The sequence below is a fragment of the Pelobates fuscus genome, chromosome 4, assembly GCF_036172605.1.
Source record: "Pelobates fuscus isolate aPelFus1 chromosome 4, aPelFus1.pri, whole genome shotgun sequence".
In the NCBI taxonomy this organism is placed as follows: domain Eukaryota; kingdom Metazoa; phylum Chordata; class Amphibia; order Anura; family Pelobatidae; genus Pelobates; species Pelobates fuscus.
The window spans coordinates 287,872,865-287,895,025 of NC_086320.1; the positions used below are offsets into that span (position 1 = coordinate 287,872,865).

At 43.5% G+C, this 22,161-nt stretch overlaps 1 protein-coding gene across 1 annotated transcript in view; it reads left to right on the forward strand.

The window, feature by feature from the left end:
• Nucleotides 1-22,161, forward strand: part of LOC134609441 (collagen alpha-1(VI) chain-like) — a 153,267-nt gene that overhangs the window by 50,543 nt on the left and 80,563 nt on the right. The window contains exons 11-12 of the mRNA XM_063453117.1: nt 1,835-1,879; nt 3,502-3,528. Of these exons, the coding sequence (XP_063309187.1) occupies nt 1,835-1,879; nt 3,502-3,528 (72 nt within the window). The remainder of the gene's footprint in view (nt 1-1,834; nt 1,880-3,501; nt 3,529-22,161) is intronic.

Here is a 22,161-nt window from a genome sequence, read left to right on the forward strand (position 1 = left end):
ATAATCTCAAAGTCTATATTTAAACCCTTAGGGGTAAGGGTCTGAAGTTCAAAAATCCACTTTATTTCCTGCTTACTTAGTTTTTTGGCTATATTTCCTCCTCTCTTGATTTTTTGGGTCTGAACCATGACTTTCTAAAAAATGCTTGGATATACTGTGATTGATAAAACCATTTTTTATATTTCTAACATGCTCACTAATTCTAGTGTTTAAAGATCCCACGATTTTGCCCACGAATTGGTAGCCACAATCACAATTCAATAAATAAATGACATTTTTAGAGTGGCAAGTGATAGTGGAGTTAAATTTATAGCTCTTTAAAGTGCTGTTAGATTTAAAAGATTTAACGTTTTTATTACTTATGTTAGTGTTTCTGCATGCGTTACAGGTACTACAGTGGTAGAAGCCTTTCTGGATCTCCGCTAGGTTATTTATTTATAAAATATTTTCTTTATATTCTGGCCTTCCTTTGGTCTCATAAAATATTGTACCAGGAAAGATACATTGAGATTTCTCTAGTTTTCAAGTATAAGGTTAGATAAAAAGTTCTTAGGAGTTTCCTTATCGATAAAACTTTTTGATAAAACTTGTTTTAAATTTTACGCCCCTCTAAAAACAAATTTAGGTTTAGATCCCACATATTTCAAATTGTTTTGTTCTTGAGTTAAAATATGCCAGTTTTTATTGACTTTTTTTTCAGATAACCTATGTTACTTGCATAGTTAAAAACAAGGGGAATGTTGTCACTCTTGGATGGATTTGTTTTCTTCTCTTTGTATTGCAGCAATTGTGATCTATTCAGTTCTAAAGTACTGTCAATCTCGTCTTCTAACTTATCCTTGGCATAACCTTTTTGAATAAATTGTTTCTTTAAAAAGTTAGACTGAACAAAAAAATCCGACTGACTACAACAATTCCTGCGCATTCTGAGGAATTGACCTTTAGGGATATTCGTTAGCCATGGACGATGATGGCAATTGTCTATCTCTCTATAACTATTTACGTCCACTTGCTTGAAAAAAATACGGGTTTTTAGAATTTTATTAGAAACATAGAGCTCTAGATCTAAAAACGTAATATTTGTTGAACTTCAGACCCTTACCCCTAAGGGTCTGAATATAGACTCATTGATGAGACCAAAGGAAGGCCAGAATGATCATCTGGGGTTGCTGTATCTTTTGTGCACACTTTTTGGTTGGATTTTCTACTCTTTTTGTTAAGTGTATAAGGTGACATTACACTTTAAGTTGTTTTAGGCTGCCCTGGATTATTACTAAACGAGCTCCACATGTTCCTTTAAAAGTTTTGTATTATATTAGCCTTCCAGCTGAAGTGGTAGAGGTTAACACAGTAAAGGAGTTTAAGCATGCGTGGGATAGGCATAAGGCTATCCTAACTATAAGATAAGGCCAGGGACTAATGAAAGTATTTAGAAAATTGGGCAGAATAGATGGGCCGAATGGTTCTTATCTGCCGTCACATTCTATGTTTCTATGTTTCTATTACTAGTATTACCTTGCTAAGAATCAAACCAAGGACTCTGATACAATGCAGCTGGCTTCTGCGTCTCTCCAGTTTTTGAGGCTGCTACCATACTTAATGGGTTTATGAATTGGTTTAAAGTTACCATAGGTAAATACAACATTGTAAGTTATAAAAAGATTAAACAAATGGTTTGCTGTAGTCAAACAAAATAGCTATTGAGGATGGAGAACAAAAACTAAGAAAAAGTATTTGTAGAGCTTAGTCATTGTCGTTTCACTAAGTATCTGTAAGTATCGCAAAACATCTACAGCTTTGCTAATATATATCTTAATATGTTTCTTTCATGTAGGGCTCAAGTGGTGATATTGGCCCTCCTGGACATGTAGGAATCAAGGTAAAAATAATTTGACATTTCTTGTGGGTTTTTTATAATGTTAGTGATTCTATATCATCTTTACTGCTAAACATTAGACTGGGAGATTTGTTGTGTTTTGAACTGCAATTTATTAAAATTTGGGCCAATTGGTGATCATACAAATTCCCGAACTCCAAGCAGAAACGTACCAAAATCACAAACCAAACAAATTGCATAACGGACGAGGAAGTTCAGTTTGATTCATGATTACTTTATAGGTAAGGATTAGTATTTTGAATTGACACCTATAGCATACAGGAAGCCAATGTAAAGATTGACATGGGGGCAAGGTGTGAGAGGAGCAACAAGAGAGAAAGATCAGCCTGGTGGCCGCATTTATTACAGACTGTAGCAATACAGTATGGTTTCTGACTAATTAGGAGATAATTGCAATAACCAATGTGAGAAATTACCAGAGCTCCTTGGCAGCATCTTGCATATGCAGGGGAGGATGCATGAAATGTTTTTAAGGTTGAGCAACAGACTGGAATTGAGGTGCAAAGGTGAGGCCAGATTCAAAGATAATACCAAGACAGCAAGCTTAAAAGGATGGGCTGATGGAGGTATCATTAACTTGCAGGGAGAGCTAAAGAGGAGGAAAAATATGAAGCTAAATTTTAGAGAGATTGAGTTTCAGAAAGCGGGAGGACATCCGATCAGAGATGGAAGAAAGTCAAGTAGTGACAAACTGTAGGACAGCTGGGGTGAGATCAGGGGAGGAGAGATATATCTGGGTGTCATCAGCATAACGTTGGTAGTGGAATCCAAGTGAATTAATACTTTTGCAAAGAGAGGCAGTATAAAGATAAAACAAAAGGGGACCAAGAACAACCTTGCAGGATTCCAATCGAGACAGGATGACGGGAGGAAGTGTCATTAGAAAAGGAGACACTAAATGAACTTTGAGAGAGATAGAAGAAGATCTATGAGAGGACAGTATCACAGAGACTGAGGTATTGAAGAGTTTGGATAAAGATGGCATGATCAACAGTGTTAAAGACAGCAGAGAGGGAAAGAAGAATTAATATAGAGTAGTGGCCTTTGGATCTAGCCACAATTGTAATTTTAATCAGAGTGGTCTTAGTACAGTTGAGGGGGCGGAAGCCAGATGAAGAGGGTCAATGAGAGAATTGGAATTAAGGAAGCAAGCCAAAGGGGTAAACACAAGTCTTTTTAGAAGCTTTGAGGAAATAGGGAGCAGGGATATGTGAGGATAGTTGGAAAAGAAAGACCAGTACAACAGTAGCATATTTAAGGGGAGCAGGGGCAATGCCAGAGTTAAAAGAGCAATTGAAGATATGCACTAAGGATAGCACAAAACCAGGGAGAGAGATCTGATAGGGTAAGATAAGACAGGATCAAGCAGACTAGTGGTGGGATGAGAGGAAAAGAGAAGCAAAGCCACTTTCTGTTCATTAGCTGTGGAGAAGTCCTGAAGGGCAGGTAAGGTGTGGTCCAAGTGTGATTGAGAGAGAGTGGAGTGAGGGGGTGATAATTCTTTCCTTAACTGTTTAATATTGTCAGTAAAGTAGCATGCAAAGCGGCTAAAAGGATTAGTTTGTGGGGTTTCTTACATAATATCTATTTCTTTTTTATTACAGGGTTACAGAGGCCCAGGTGGCACAAAGGTATGTATTACAGCAATATTATAATATAAATAATAATAAACATAACCAAACTAGACATACATAATAAGACAGTGCAACACAGAACATAATAAAAAATATATGCTGTATTAGTGACATATGGTAAGTGGTATGTGCATGCACGCAACACATGTTTTTACACAAATGAAAGGATACTCACAGGTTCCCTGTATATGACCTCTATAGGGTAACAGCACTCCAAAAAATGAACGGTCTACTGCTTATCACAATTTAGCGTACAAATGGTAGAAACAAACTGGAGAGAGAAATTTTACAAATCCATCAAAATTACTTATATTTAACATTCAACTTTCAAGCACTTTTTGTTTTAAAAAAAAAAGGTGAAGCATTCATTTGAAACATAGTTACATAGTTACCTCTTATAGTATATCCTAAGTATTATTGCACCATATTTCCCACTTCTATCTGTACTATGGATCCAATCTAATATCCATATCTGGGTTATGGCTGGTTTTCTATCTAATAAAATAGACCCCAAACAGTGTTGTTCGGATGCTGATACGATCTTCTCCGGGAATTCCTCCCTTCAGGCCCTCTCACCCCTGACTTACAAACCAGTTTTAATATACTTACAAAAAAATTTAAGAAGCAAATTATAACAAGCTGAAAACTTTCCACTTTGGACACTTATATCTCAAGAAACATAATTCCAAGGGGTCTTAAGGTATTAGTCCCCCCCCCCCACCCCCCCCCCCCCCCCTAGGAATATTGAGATTGAAGGGTTTAGGAAAAAATGGGAGGAAGCAGCAGCTAAATGTTCCGCAACCTTTATGTCTATAATCTGTAAGTACAAAACACAACAACTCACAGATATCCAAAGAGAACTAGACACTGAAACTGAGACAATTCAAACATTTAAAGAGGATCCTCAATTTGAGAGTCTCAAATGAAAGAATAATCTGGATAGGTTATCTCACCAAATAAAGGTTAAGAGGCACAATACACTTATAAGAGACACAGCTGACTTTGAAACCGATAAAGTCTATCGGTAAACCAAAAGAAAAGTGAGGATAGACTCTGATCATTTCAGTACTTGCAATGAGTCTACTGATAATGAAGGTGAGACCTCTAATACTGTAAATAACCCGACTCAAACAACCACTAAGAGTATTCTATGTAAGGGGGTAGATTGTTTAGGGTTTAGACAGGCTGAAGAACTCCAGGGCCCCAGGACAAGACAGTCCCAGAGAAGCAGGGGTCAACGGAGGTCCCGTCGCTAAAGAATAGTGACCTAAAAGTCATTAATCTGTCTTCAGTGAACCTCTCAGACATTCAGATTCAGACTCTTACCAAAGGCCTTTCTTTCATCCCAACACCCCCGTTTAATGAATTCGCCTGGACCAAAGACCTACATCTACTGGAAAACAAGGGTGAACTTGGTGGATAAAACCGCCACAAAAAGGTCAGTGATGTCATCTGGGTGCTCCGTGTAGAGGTGGCTGAGCCGCGGGGAGGACCGGTTTGTCTAAAACTCCTTGTCCTGTCTTTATTACTTCAAAACATCCTTCGTTGTATGCACAGCAAGCAGCTGGCTATCACTTGTTATTCACACTGGTCTCCATGAAGGTTGCTTAGCAACCGCTGTAAACACAGCGCTACGCAACGTGATGACGTCACGCGCGGTCTTCATACACTTCCGGGTTTCGATCGGTTAGGGGAGGTGGCACTACACATATTTTGACCTACTGTCAGATTTACAAGTGTCATTTGTTTTCCCCAATTGTTATTAGGGGTAAGATATTTGATTCTAGCGCTCCACTGAGTGACCTTTTTGTGGCGGTTCTATCCACCAAGTTCACCCTTGTTTTCCAGTATTTGTTTGTTTAGGGTGGGGAAACCTGCACGTGTGTTGAGCTGCTTGTATTATATATATTTATCACTGTTAAGCGCCTTGTTATATTACACAGACTCTTTTTGTTTTTCCAAAGACCTACATCTGTTCGCCCGTAAGTTAGCCCTTCACAAATATCACACTCATAAAAAGGCCAAAGCATATGTCTAACAATAAAAGATCTAGACTGCCTTGATACTTTGGTTGACCTCCCTGATTTTAGTGATGGGACTAGACCAAGTAATATTCCAAATACTAATCTTGCTCCAAAAAGCAAATTCACACCACCCTTTAAAGACTACAAAAATATTACAAATCTTCTTAGAAATGGTGTGCAGAGACATTGAAAAAACTGAATAAACATTTTGGATTTTAAACCCAGTAACAATCTCTCTAGAACAGAGAGTGGCACTAAATCAGCTAAAGTCTAATTATGAGTTGGTAATAAAACCATCCGATAAGGGCAGCAATAGAGTGCTTATGGATCACTCAAAATATGTACAGATGGTATATAGATTATTAAACGACAGGGGCACGTACCAAATCCTGACTCAGGATCCCACCACCCACTATTTCACTGAGATCAAATCTATTCTAATGGAAGCTGTGGAAAACAAGTTCATCACTAAGAATGAATTTGACTTCATGTTGATTAAACAGCCTGTAATTTACACATTCTATAGTCTTCCAAAAGACACAAATCATTGGTTGATCCATATGGAATGCCTATAGTGTCAGGGTGTGGTAATCTTAGACAAAACATGAGTATCTTTTTAGATAAAATAATGTCCCCCTTTGTCTCTAAACTACCCTCATATATTAGGGACACAAAGCAAATTATGAACTTCCTGAAGGATACCCAAGTGCCGAAACATGCCTCACTATGTAGTCTTGATGTTAAGTCACTATATAGTTCTGTACCCCATAAATTAGGGATATTCAACATTAGAACTACTCTAGCAAAATAACTCAATACTCCAGCCCCCTACATAGACTTAATCTTGGAGCTCCTTAGACTAGTCCTCACAAAGAATATCTTCAACAGCACTATATATCATCAAATTAGGGGGACTTCCATGGGGACATCTTGTGCTCCTTTCTATGCAAACCTATATTTAGGTGCATGGGAGGAGACATCATGGCAGATCCCAAATTAAAAACTTGTTTTGAATTTATTTATTGCTGGAAAAGATATATAGATGATATCTTTGTTATTTGACTTTGATCTAGTATAGTCTTTGAGGAGCCAATTAAAACTCTCAATGTGAATGACTATAATTTGAAAAAGTGAGTTCGGTGGTAAACAGCTGAATATTCTGGATCTGACAATCTCCATACAACGTGGTGGAAAGATCACAACCACGTTGTATCGAAAGAAGACCGTCACTAATGGTCTACTAAACTGGACTAGTTATCAACCCCAACCATTAAAAGCAGGCATACCTATAGGCCAATACTTGAGGCTATGCAGGAATTTCTTCACCCTGGAGGACTTTAAAATCAAAGCCTGGAACCTTCGGAGATCCGTTAAAGAGAAGGGGTACCCAAATAGAGTCCTGAGGAGAGCCTACCTTAGAGCAATCAGCAGCGACAGAAACCCCTGACTCCAATCCAATTCGCTGTATAACCACATATGCAGTGGCATTGCTAGGGGGGGCCAGAGGGGGCCATAGCCCCCCCTACATCATGCTGTGCCTCCCCTTGGGCCCCCCCAAATGCCAGCAACTTGCTGGCCATGTGCTTACATTCTATTGCCTCGGGCTGTTACAGTGTGTGACAGCTCGAGGGAATGCAGGAGAGAGGAGCTGGAACTGTGCTGGTTGTTTTCAGCACCCAGCAGCTTCCCCGGCACAGGCCTCGCCCCAAAACGAAGCCCCGCCACCCACACATAAACCTTGCCCACGCCGTTAAGCAGCAGCCCATGCTGCTTGAAAGGATGGAAGATGGCTGCCTGACCACCAGCAACAGGCTCCAGTGACAGGTAGGCTTAATGTGCTTGTGTGTGTGTGTCTGTGTCTGTCTGTCTGCTAGTGAGGAAGCTTGTGTGTGTGTATGGATTCCGCAGTCTGTGTGTGTGTGTATGGACTCAGCAGTGTGTGTGTGTGTATGGACTCAGCAGTCTGTGTGTGTGTGTGTGTGTGTATGGACTAAGCAGTCTGTGTGTGTGTGTGTGTGTGTGTGTGTGGACTCAGCAGTCTGTGTTTGTGTGTGTGTGTGTGTGTGTGTATGGACTCAGCAATCTGTGTGTATGGACTCAGCAGTGTGTGTGTGTATGGACTCAGCAGTCTGTGTGTATGGACTCAGCAGTCTGTGTGTGTGTATGGACTCAGCAGTCTGTGTGTGTATGGACTCAGCAGTCTGTGTGTGTGTATGGACTCAGCAATGTGTGTGTATGGACTCAGCAGTGTGTATGTGTGCATGGACTCAGCAGTGTGTATGTGTGTATGGACTCAGCAGTGTGTATGTGTGGACTCAGCAGTGTGTGTGTATGGACTCAGCAGTGTGTATGTGTGTGTGTATGAACTCAGCAGTCTGTATATGTGTATGGACTCAGCAGTCTGTATGTGTGTATGGACTCAGCAGTCTGTGTGTATGGACTCAGCAGTCTCTCTGTGTGTGTGTGTGTGTGTGTGTGTGTGTGTGTGTATGGACTCAGCAGTCTGTGTGTGTGTATGTGCTCAGCAGTCTCTGTGTGTGTGGGTGTGTGTATGGACTCAGCAGTCTGTGTGTGTGTGTGTGTGTGTGTGTGTATGAACTCAGCAGTCTGTATATGTGTATGGACTCAGCAGTCTGTATGTGTGTATGGACTCAGCAGTCTGTGTGTATGGACTCAGAAGTCTGTGTGTGTGTGTGTGTGTATGGACTCAGCAGTCTGTGTGTGTGTGTGTGTGTGTGTGTGTGTATGGACTCAGCAGTCTGTGTGTGTGTGTGTGTGTGTGTGTGTGTGTGTATGGACTCAGCAGTCTGTGTGTGTGTGTGTGTGTGTGTGTGTATGGACTCAGCAGTCTGTGTGTGTGTGTGTGTGTGTGTGTGTGTGTGTGTATGGACTCAGCAGTCTGTGTGTGTGTGTGTGTGTGTGTGGACTCAGCAGTCTGTGTGTGTGTGTGTGTGTATGGACTCAGCTGTCTGTGTGTGTATGGACTTAGCAGTGTGTGTGTATGGACTCAGCAGTGTGTGTGCATGGACTCAGCAGTGTGTATGTGTGTATGGACTCAGCAGTCTGTGTGTGTGTGTGTGTGTGTGTGTGTGGACTCTGCAGTGTGTGTGTGTGTGTGTGTGTGTGTGTGTGTATGGACTCAGCAGTGTGTATTGTGTGTATGGACTCAGCAGTGTGTATGTATGGATTCAGCAGTCTGTATGTGTATGGATTCAGCAGTCTGTATGTGTGTATGGATTTAGCAGTGTGTATGTGTGTATGGACTCAGCATTGTGTATGTATGGATTCAGCAGTCTGTATGTGTGTATGGATTCAGCAGTGTGTATGTGTGTATGGACTCAGCAGTGTGTATGTATGGATTCAGCAGTCTGTATGTGTGTATGGATTCAGCAGTGTGTATGTGTGTATGGACTCAGAAGTCTGTATGTGTGTATGGACTCAGCAGTCTGTATGTCGGTATGGACTCAGCAGTGTGTGTGTATGGACTCAGCAGTGTGTGTGTATGAATTCAGCAGTCTGTATGTGTGTATGGACTCAGCAGTCTGTGTGTGTGTGTGTGTGTGTATGGACTCAGCAGTGTGTGTGTGTGTGTGTGTGTGTGTGGACTCAGCAATCTGTATGTGTGTATGGACTGAGAAGTCTGCATGTGTGTATGGACTCAGCAGTCTGTGTGTCTGTGTGTGTGTGTGTATAGTCAGCAGTCTGTGTCTCTGTGTGTGTAAATACTCAGCAGTCTGTTTGTGTGTGGACTGTATCAAGGGAAATGTGTTTGTTTTTTAATAATCCTTGGTAGAAAATAATGAATTCTCCACCATGGCTTATTTAAAAAAAAAAAAAAAACACATTGTGTCGGGGGCGGGGCTTAACATGTGTCAGGGGCGGGGTCAAACTGCAGTGAGGGCGGGGTAAAAATTGCCCCCCCTACTTTTGTCCCTGGCCCACCATGTGCCCCCCCTAAAAATGAATCCTAGAGACGCCACTGCACATATGATGTCGGTTGGCAACATTTGATGAATATCTTCAGACGCTATTGGCCAATCTTGACATCTGATCATCAAACAAGTGATTACTCCATTTCCCTCCGTGACTGCACGCAGGGGAAAAATTCTAAGAGATACGTAAATACAGAGCCATCTTGCCCCTCTCAGCAGACCTCAAAAACAATATCTACCCAAGGGCACTTTACAAATGTGGTCACTGTAGTGACTGCACATATATTAAGAGGGACTCCAAACTCTTCTCAGATAACAACAATGTGGAAACCTTTTCAGTTTGTTCCTTTTTCAACTGCAGAACGGAGGGGTTTATTTATTTACTCATTTGTTTATGCGGTAAAAAATACGTTGGGAAAACCTTTCATCAGATCAAACTTAGAATCAGGGAATATGTCAACTCTGTAAGACGACCCCTCGAGACTATCTCACGTCATCTGAAGATACATCACGCTAACTCCCCAAGTAGAATTAGATTCATGGGTATCAAATTCATCCCACAAACCCAACAAAGGAGTGACTGGTATCAAAGGCCGAGACAGAGAGAATCCTACTGGATTTATAAATTATAAGTTTTTTCTCCACAAGGTTTAAATGAAGAATTCTAATTTTTAGCTTTTTTTATAGCTTCCATGTACAGATTTTGAAGAGATTATACCCTATGTTCACATAACAACCTTATAGGACATTATGAATCATTGCGGTATATGTAAATAGTTGTATATATTAATATGCCTCAGGAAACTCCTTATCTCTTAGGCTTTTCTAGACCAAGTGAGACCCAAGCGGTACAGCTGTTATATCTAGGGATTCCTATATGAGTTTATTAATATACACCTCATGCAGCATAATGTAGAATCAATCATATTATATAACATGCCCACTGTCACCTTTGTATATATCAGACATGAGGACTTTCACAATAGTCTGGTGACAGACTCAATGAAGCACAATGAAAAGTCATTAACAAAATATTGGTGTTGGTGTTACATCTGAGGACCCCCATAAGAATCTACTACATAGACTCATATGCCCACATTCACCTCTGTATTTATTACATCTGTTCATTTCGGGGGAATGTCTGTCCGACACCCCCACGTACACACTAAATGGTCCCTTGTCCTCACATATGATGATATGAGTGACAGTGGGCGTGTTTGTTTTCACTCAACGGAACTCACTGCCCAATCCTTGGGTACCAGACGAGGCCTCTGGTTTTCGACACGCCAATGTGGAGGCGGAATACCACCGCCCCATGTGAGTGTATGACGTTACTGCCTCATTGTCAAACCGAGACCTCGCCACTGACACTCTATTTTGGCAGTGTGATGAACCTCTGAGATACTTAGCTGGGTAGCCCACATGACAAAGAAGTGCAAATGACACCCTTTCTGGCTACATTGTAATTTTACAAATACTGCATTTTGTATGTGATATATGATCATGATAGTAAACAAATGTATACTGCAGGTTGAATATTGACCCTAAAAGATAGAATTAGGTACAGTATTAGAAATTCTAATTTAGTAGATAATCCACTTTTTTATTTTTTATTTTGATAATAAGACCAAATCTATGTATAATTATGCATCTCATAAATTAGAGAGCTGACTCTTATACAGTTGAGATATATAGATGGTTCACTATATCACCAGAAATGTTCATTTAGGTGATAATTCATTTTCCCTCTGATAGAAATCTTTGTATTTTATTTCTGATATATGTTCATTATAGCAAACAATTGTACACCGCAGGTTGAATACTGACCCCAAAGATGCAATGGGGTATAATATAAGAACTTTTGATTTAGTGGATAATCCGCCTCCTCCCCCCCCCCCCCCCCCTTTTTTTGTTTTTAAATTCATTTTTTTAATTTTGATAAATCTAATCTATGTATAATAATGCACCTTAAGAACTAGATAGCAGGTTTATGCAACTGAGATATCTATATGGTTTATTATAACATCAGTAAGTAAAGTTGATTTAGGTGATAATCCATCTTTTCAATCTAATAGAAACCTAAGCATTGCTCTCCTTGTGACGATATCCAATCATAACAGGGGCGGGGTTTAACATACGGCTGAATCCCTTCCCCTCTATCTTGATTGTCAATACAATTCACCAATAAATAGAGAGTGAAAGGGAAAATACACACACACCCCTATCAGCTGCAGTCTGTTTCACAATAATTGTCAAGGGTATATATACAAGTAAGTTAGGCAGATCAGAGGCACTGCTCCTGACGACGATGTGCTGACACGCCGAAGCGCGCGTCGAGCTCTCTTTCTTTGTTTTCACTTCACATGGTAGCACTTTAATTTAGTATGCACTAGTTTATTTTTATTTAGTTTTAGGCAGGGAGACTGGTTCAGGTAGGCATTAGTGGTTAGTCCACAGTGCTGAGGTAACACAGGGATAGATTCTTTTCAGTAGCCATTTTTGGTTTATGGTTATTAAGGCTCAGTTCCTCCATCTTCCTCCCTGTGATTTTTACCTTTAGCTATACCTGTCGTGAGTATACACAGGAGTTCCGACATTATTTGGAATTTTAGACAAATTGTGTGTTTGTCTAGTTGGACCTTAGCTCGTTTGTACATATACCTTACCAGCTGTATAAGTGTAATTCTCCCTCTACACTAATTTTTTACCTGCTAGTCTTTCATCCTTAGAAATATTAAAGGTAGGGCATCCTCTCATTTTCATTGTTACTCTCTCCTTAGGGCCTTCACTGGTCCAATATTTTTTTTTCCCTTCCATAGCTAGCATGTAAATGTGTAGTGAAATAAGATAGCGCTTTTGTATGTAGATCACTGATCAGAGAAATATAACAATGTAAATGATTTTAATGTACACACTTTTAATTGTTGACTTATCTGTTCATGCTTTACATAAAATTCAGAGAGAACATTTTTAAAGATTATTATATTGCTGAATAAGCTTTCCAAATGATTTCATATTTTTGAATAAATGATTTAGTATTTTTAAAAATATAAACATTTTGTAATATTTTGATATTTTTTTATATATATTTATATATTTGTTTATACATGATGTATTTTTTGTGTTTTAATATCCTGAAAACATTTTAAACGTGTATCCATAAAATCATTTGGAAAGGGGGCGTGGCCTAGCAGCCGACAGAGATGGCAGCTTAATCAGAGAGCTCCCGCGCATCCACGCTGAATTCAGCACCAGTAAACCGCATCGCAACCGCAAACCGGCACCTACATGCCCCACAAGGGTCCCGGTGCCACCCCACGCAGGAAAAAAAGAGGGGAACTGCTCAATTCCTCCCCTACAGTGGCAGACATGTTCGCGGCCTCCAAATCCACACAGGCCGCACAAGATGGCCGCCGGACGTGCACACAAGGCTCCCAATCCCCAACTGCAGACACAGACAGGGGACTGCCCGGACAGACTGGGGATACCACCGCACAAATCCTACAGCAATTAACAGAGGTAAAAACGTTCCTGGCGGGAGAGATCACACGCAGTGCCCTAGATATTAAGGCAGAGATCCAGGCCCTAGGCGCCCGCACAGCAGAACTCGAGCAGCGCATGGAAACACTAGTACAAGGCCACAACACAGTAATACAACACTCCACATCCCTAAATCAACACCTCAGCGAACTAGAGAGGCAAGTAGAGGACCTCTCCAACCGCACCCGGCGGAACAACCTCCGAGTCAGGGGCTGGCCAGAAACAACACAGGAAGGCCCCCTGGCACCCATCATGGAGGCATACTTCAGCAACTTATTGCCGGACATACCCAAGGCTCAGTGGGCAATGGAACGGGCACACAGGGCTCTGCGTGCTCGGCGCCCGAACACAGATACGCCGCGAGACATCATAATATGCTTCCACTATTTTACAACTAAGGAAGCCCTCCTGAGACACAATAGACACCATGAATTCACCTACAAGGGTAAATCCATAGCCCTATATCAGGATCTGGACCCGAGCACATTGCAAAGAAGGAGGGAGTGGAGGCCGTTGACAGATATACTACGGCAGAATGAAATCCGCTTCACCTGGGGCCACCCATTTAAAATTGTGGCCTTCAAAGCTGGGAAGACATTCGCCTACCAACCGGGAGGAGACCCGAGAAAATTCCTCAAGGACCTCGACATCGCAGCACAGCGAGACTTCGCCCTGCCAGGACCTGCTCGACCGACTCTCACACCCCTCCCAAGGGACTGGTACACGGTCGCAGCACAAGCGGATAAAGAACACTGAAACCTGAAGCATGACCGCACGACCACAATGTTCGAAGCAGTAAGCTCTACACACCGGACAGTTAAGTTCTTCCAGATGCTGACCCCGCGACATGTCGCACCATACTCTATTTTGCGTTTACTTGACTTTCCCATCATTCCTTTTCTCTTGTACGCTTAATGGACAAGGATGGAACTGTCGTTGGCATGGTACTACGCCCTGTAAACTGCACACAAACCTAGACGGTACAGTACCAAAGTCGTGGGCTGGGCCTGGAAGGCCCTTCACACAGGGACGCAGCATGCTATACCAAACCGAACTTTATTTCACTTTTATTGGCTCAGCCTTTGTTTTCTACATGCCTATTACATGCTATGTAACTACAGCAGGAAATGGCGGTAGCACGTTATTGGGGGGAGGTGGGGGGGGGGGAAGGGCTAGATGACACACTGCATGGTACCCAAAAAAAAAATTTACTACAAACATAAAAAAAATATGACAGCACGGTACCAAGGACGCAAGATGGCCCCTGGGGGACTAAAACACATGGAGAACGCACACACTGAGGGAAACACTTTTTCGCCATTATCCGTCACAACTCTGCTAGACTGGGTAACCAACGCTAGAAACGTTATTAATGTGACGGGGGGGGGACGGGGGTGGGGGTGGGGGTGAAGGACAGGCTGACATACTGCAAAAAGCATAAACACTTAGACAGCGGACGAGGGGCTTGGGCTCTGACCCACCACATCCAATGACAGCACAGTGGAGGCCATAAGTCACTCCCCCACACTCCATCAAAACATACACGCTATAGACAAAAATGGAAACCACACCAAGGCGAACACCCAGTAGACATGAAACAATAGAAACCCAGGAAAGACAACATAACAGGTAATAATACCCTCGGTCACATCGCAAGACCCTAGTACAAGGGCCATAACACACAGCGGGTTGCCACCCACACTACAGTGGACAGGCGCGGGGCACTCACCAACTCTGAGGGGTGACCTTTCACACGCCACTCGGAGGGGGTGCACACCCCCACTCTAATCTGGCACAGGTTAAGACCAGATGGTTATCAACTGTTTATTTTCTATGTATATGTAAATGTTTATTGACAATGTTTTTTGATACTCAACTTTTCTTTCTTTCTCTTACACTATATTTTAAGACAAGTACTACCTCACAGTCACGCCTCCCTGCCTGGATGCTGTCCGCGCCGCCGGGGAAGGGTCCCACGACCGATCCCGCACACACTGCCATCTGCGGTTCCCGGAGGACTGGGGACCACACCACACCCATTGCACCGATTGCGCCATCACATGGCACTTAAGGTACTATCTTTCAATGTCAAGGGCCTCAACTCGCCCAACAAGCGTAGGTTACTGGTGAGAGACCTAAAGACCAAGAAAGTAGACATTGCACTAATACAGGAGACACACCTCCCCAGGTCGGCGACCACCAGACTAACGGACAGAACTTACACGACAGTGTACGAAGCACGCTCACAACGTAAGCGGGCAGGAGTGGCGATACTCCTGCGTAGGAGTTGCCCACTGCACGTTACGACCATTCACACCGACCCAGAGGGGAGATTCGTGTACATAGGGGGCACCCTCTACACCACCAAGGTGCATATCATTAATGTATATGCCCCCAACGAACCAGACCAACTGTTCTGGGCAAATCTGGAGATGTTGGTGGCCGGGGTGGGAGGGGGAGTCCTTCTTGTTGGAGGCGACTTCAACGCAGTGCCAAGCCCGGCAGTCGACAGAAGCTCAAAACCAGGCACAGTGCGATCACAGGGCAGAGGGAGCCAAGACAAGCAACTACACACATTCCTAACACACACAGGCCTCCTAGACGCCTGGCGGCTACAACACCCAACCACAATAGACTACACGTTTTACTCTGCACCACACAACACCTACTCCAGAATAGATAACATGTTTCTCAATGGAGCAGGGATGGCCAAGGTTCTACACACAGACATAAACAGCATCACATGGTCAGATCACGCAGACATAACACTTACATTAGGCAACCTATGCTACAAAGCCAACTGGTCATGGAGGCTTAATACTAGCCTCTTAAATGACGACATAACACAAGCCACGACCCGACAAGCCATCACAGAATACTTTGAGTTAAACACAACCCCCGAAACTAGCCCTACCACGACCTGGGCAGCGCATAAAGCAGTCATACGCGGCCATTTTATAAAACTAGCCACCCAGAAAAAACGAGCCAAAACAAAACAGCTACTCGACCTACAGTCCACCCTGCGTAAAAAAGAACAACAACACAAAACGAACCCGACAGACACGAACCTTAGGGAACTCAACAACCTCAGACACTCTATCAGAGACCTCACCCTGGAGACGGTATCACGCTCCATACTTTGGTCCAAACGACTGTTCTATGAGAAGGCAAACAAGACAGATACACTCTTGGCCAGGGCGCTTCGCCCAAGACCGCAAGGCAAAACCATAACAAAAATACGCACAACAGCAAACACACTAGCCAGAACACCTGAAACGATCAACGAAGTATTCACATCTTACTTCTCAGATCTATACAATCACTCCCCCCAACTCCGGACCACCAACGCGACATATATGTCAGACATACGCCAATTTCTCTCCGAGCTCGCAATTCCAAAAGTGAACGGAGCAGAGGCTGACGCACTGCAAGAACCAATTACACAAATCGAGGTAGAGGCAGCCATAGCATCCCTGAAAGGCAATAAGGCACCAGGACCAGATGGCTATGACATCAGTTATTACAAACAATTCAAGGACGTATTAGCCCCCCCACTCACGACCCTTAGTAACCACTTTCTGCAGGGCGGGACACCTGATAGCGACATGGCAACGGCTAACATTATCCTTCTACCAAAACCAGGGAAAGACGACACACTAGCCCCGAGCTACAGGCCAATCTCACTTATCAATACTGACCTTAAAATATTTGCTAAAATATTGGCGTCCAGACTCACCCCCCTACTCCCGCGATTGGTCCACCCGGACCAGGTGGGCTTTATGCCAGGCCGCCAATTATACGAAAACACGCGACGAGGGGTCAGCACAGTCTGGCACATGGGAGCATCCGGGGCGCCTTCTCTGGCACTCTCACTGGATGCGGAGAAGGCGTTCGACAGGGTGTTATGGCCTTACTTATTCGAGCTACTCCGATTCCAAGGGTTCCCAGAGACCTTTGTAACAGCAATACAAGCATTATACACTGACCTGAGGGCACAAATACTCATCACAGGGGCACAAAAAACACCCTTCACCATGGGAAACGGCACCAGACAGGGATGCCCATTATCCCCCCTACTCTTCGCATTAACCTTAGAGCCACTATTACAAGCCATTAGGCAGCACCCGCACATCCAGGGCATCGAGATAGGGGGCACCCCATTCACGGTCTCGGCATATGCCGATGACGTCATGCTGACACTCCGAGAACCGCTGCACTCTCTCCACCATTTAACGCTCATACTAGAGCGATTTGGAAATATAGCAGGGTATAAAATCAACTACACCAAATCCGTGGCAATGCCCTTCCACCTAGAGCCCCCGGCACTTACTCACATACGCGACACGTATCACTTTAAAATAACCACTGACGAATTCATGTATTTAGGGGTACGATTAACAGCGAACACATCCTCCTTATTTGCCCGCAACTATACACCCCTGTTCCAAACCCTTCTCACAGAACTAGAGCAGTGGACAGACAGGCCCATCTCCTGGATGGGGCGAGTAAACTCTATAAAAATGAATGTGCTACCGAGGATACTGTTCCTCTTTCAAGCACTCCCCATAAGAGTAACCCGGGGGGACCTGACAGGCATACAAAGAGCAATAGATGCCTTCATCTGGCACAACAAACGCCCAAGAATAGCACGCACCCTCATGTACAGACCAAAACCCAGGGGGGGACTGGGACTACCCAACATATACGCCTATTATCTAGCCGCACAGCTGACACAGGTGATACAGTGGCACACACCTCCAGGCAAGAGGCGATGGGTAGATCTGGAGTCATTGATGACGGGTCAGGATCTCCCACAAATTTTCATATGAGCACCCAGAACACAAAGAGCCATATTACGAACAGCGAATCCAGCCATACTCAACTCCATACAGATATGGGACCAAACCAAAACGAAGTACGCCCTCAGCCCCCAATCATCCCCCATGACACCAGTTCTTCGGAACAGGGCTTTCCCCCCCGGAATGCAGGCAAGAGACTATAAGGGGATAGAGGCCACGGGGCTCCAAAGATACGTCCACCTATACGTGAACCAAAACGTAGTCACTTACGAACACCTAACCACCAAAGCCACCTTACACACGAGAGATTACTTTAGGTACATACAGATCCGAGACTTCGCACAAAAACCAGAAATACGAAAGGCGGCCCTGACACCACTGACCTTCTTTGAAAAACTATGTTACAACGAGACAACACAAACCAAACTTATCACACTACTATACGACCACCTAAACGGGACTCCGGACAGGGAGGGCGTACTACGATACACCGACCAATGGGAAGCCGACCTGGGGGAGGTACTAGAGGGAACGGAGTGGCAAGATATATGGGAAGCATGCAGCAAAACCACAATATGTGTAACACTCCAAGAACAATCTTATAAAACATTATTTCGTTGGTACATGACCCCAGTGAAACAGAAACACATGAGATTGAGCCCCACAGACGATTGCTGGCACGGGTGCGGGGGTCGAGGCACGTATATACACATGTGGTGGGGATGCCCGAAGGTCACAGAATACTGGCGCAACATTGTAGAACTCAGCTCCCAAATCCTACAAAAGCGAATGGGTTTAGACCCATGGGCGTGCTTACTCTCAAGACCCACAGAGGGCCTCACCAGACACGAACAAAGACTCCTTAACATGCTCTATTTAGCGGCCCGAAGGTCCCTAGCGCAACAGTGGTCATGTCCAGACCTCCCACAGATATCCCTGGTTAAGACGAAAATGAGGGACAATTATATAATGGATAAATTGACCTCCCAAGTACGAAGCACAATGACTAAGTTCCAAAAAGTCTGGGCCCTGTGGGAGCAGTATGATACTTAGAACGATGTCTCGGGGCGCAGGGCAGCATCCACGCGATCCGAAACAGGCGAAAATGAGTCACACCACACACCAAATACCACACCAACACTCGGACAGGTGGTAGCGGCACCACTACCGGACGAGTGAAGGGAGAAAACCCGGAACATAAAAGAGCAACTCGAGGGGACTGGCAACCCCCATCCTTAATTCACCCGGACACCATACCAAACTGATAATTACACACAGGTACTTGTCTCTAACTCTCTACTTTTCCTTTCTATCTATCTACTAAAGGCAAGCACTCTAGACCTGCAAGTGGGCAGGAGGGGAAGGCGGATTACAACATGCTAACATTCCGCGGAATACAGAGGGGAGCGGGTGCGCAGTCGCACGGCCCAAGAGGCGGGGGACTGACACTCTACTCCCTAAGCCTAACTTTCCACATCAATGCTATTGTATATAGTTAATATAGCTTGCCACCAAATTAGAAAATCTCAGACGAAGACACCAACAAAACATAGGATGTATATAACATGCCTAAACTAACAACTGTCATCTGCATTCTGTAAACCATTATATGCAACGTGTCACTGCTTGCCTTTCTTCCATCTCTGACTGGATGTCCTCCCGCTTTCTGAAACTCAATCTCTCAAAAACTGAGCTCCTTGTCTTTCCTCCTCCTAATACTGATCCTCCTCTTTCGCTCTCCCTCCAAGTTTGTGGTACCAACATCAGTCCATCCTTGCAAGCGCGCTGTCTTGGCGTCATACTTGACTCTGGTCTCACCTTTGAGCCTCACATCCAGCATGTTGCCAAATCCTGTAGATTCCATCTTAAAAACATAGCCCGCATCCGCCCCTTTCTTGCACCAGATACTACCAAGGAGCTTGTCCATGCTCTAGTAATTTCCCGCATGGATTATTGTAACCCTCTCCTGATTGGTCTCCCCAATAGCCGTACTGCACCCTTACAGTCCGTAATGAATGCTGCTGCTAGATTGATTTTCCTCTCTAGTCGTTTCTCTCACACCTCACCCCTCTGCCAGTCCTTACATTGGCTTCCTGTATGCTATAGGAGTCAATTCAAGGTACTAACTCACACCTATAAAGCACTGAACAACTCTAGCCCCTCTTATATCTCCTCACAGATCCATAGGTATGTCCCTTCTCGGTCTCTCCGTTCTGCCCGTGACCACCTCCTGTCCGTTGTCCGCACTCGTACGGCCAACTCGCGCTTGCAGGACTTCTCGCGGGCGGCTCCCTTCCTATGGAATAGCCTGCCTACCGCCATCAGACTCTCCCCTAGTCTTGCATCTTTTAAGAAGTGCCTTAAAACCCATCTCTTTAGGAAAGCTTATGGCCTCCAAGACTAACCCTTACCTCACATACCTGTCTCTTGCCCTCTCCGAAAGGGCAGCCCACCTTATTTGATTGTAAATTCCTGTCCTAATGTGTTTTACACCCCACCTCCTATAGAATGTAAGCTCGTTTGAGCAGGGTCCTCTTCAACCTATTGTTCCTGTAAGTTTATTTGTAACTGTCCTATTTATAGTTAAATCCCCCTCTCATAATATTGTAAAGCGCTACGGAATCTGTTGGCGCTATATAAATGGCAATAATAAATAAATAAATAAATAAATATGACACTGCGCTGTCACTTGCATAAATGTAACCACTTACAATGTTTACCATCTGCTTCGTCAAACCAAAAATAAAGAATTAAAAAAAAAAAAAAAAAAAAAATCATTTGGAAAGCTTATGCAAAAATATTAAATCAAGGACCATGTCTGAAATATTAGCACATAAGCGTACATTTAATTTTTGTCACATACATTAGGTGTGGCAGAAATTGATTTTAAAAAATGAGTACCATACCTTTAAGTTGCAGTTGCCTATGCGCATCCCTAATTTCCTAATTTATTTCTTTATTAAAACCTCTTGCCTTTAATAAATTCACAAGATGTACTTCCACTCCTTCTCCTGTTTTGGTTGAGGGTCATGAGGAATATGTGGTTCAGTCTATTCTTGACTCTCTTGTTTGTAGGGGTACTAAACAATACCTGGTCCATTGGAAAGTTTATGGTCCCAAGGAGAGATCTTGGGTTGCGGTTAATGACATACATGCCCCTCGATTGCGCAGGGATTTCCATTTGCATTTTCAGGATCACCCTGGTGGTTCCCACCCTGTGGGCAGTTCTAGATCGATGGTAATGTAGGGGCTCCTATACTCCACCAATCAGCTGTTGCTTCGGAGTATCCTGCGCGATCTGATGGCTTCCTGGACACTACATGCTGTGTGCATGCCCCTATTTCTGACGCGCCGTACACGTGCCAGCATCATGACATTAGTGGGGCCAAAGTCACTAGAAACCAATGCACTCTCAAGTTTTGGGGGCATGGTTACACAAGCCAGGCCATCAATCATATAAAAGCTCATTAGGCCCAGTACACAGTGCCCTGTTTTGGTTCCTAAGCTTTTAGTATCCCAAGAGTGCGTTATTATAGTGTATTGTGTAAATATGGTATTTGACCCGGCTTTACTCTGACTATTCTGTTCTCGTTCCCTTGACCCGGTTTTGGCTATCGGTCTTGTGATTTGGATTCTTTTTCACTTTGGCGTGTTCTGTTGTTCCTTTATTATATTTTATTTGGTGTGAAGAGTTAGATCAGGGGGACTGCCGCGAAGCAGTAAGCATTGGGGAGGGCTGTTTAGAATAGCACTGGTTTGACTTTTATATTTACTAGTTCCATTCAGTGTGGGTACATCTCGCATACTAGAGACTACTTATTATTTTTTCATTACTGCAGTTATGGCTTATGACCACTCATTTTTCAAATAAACACCACATACTGGTAGTAGGCTGAATAGAAGATTTGCACGGAATTCACATGCTAACATTACAGACAAACACACATTTGCATTCATACACTAACACGAAATAAAAAAACCTTGCATTCAAACACCAACAATTAACAGACCCTGAGATATATAGTTACGCCCATGCACCGCGTAATACTTACTTCTAATATTTTGTCCATAAAAGGAAACAGTCTTTTTTTGTTTCAGGCTCCTCATGTTCTCTCCCTAAGTGCTACCATTTAGGTGGAAGCACGGTTTAGCTGTTTAGATAACTCTGCTTTGCCCAACAACTTGTTAACATCATTGCTGCTGTCTGTGACATAAAGCATCATCACCATGCATGCCCAGACATAGTGACTGATGTCACTGCACTGCGTACATGCTGCAGAGTGATCATTGGTCAGGTCAGCACTACTCCCAACTAAGGACCAATTAAAAATGGCA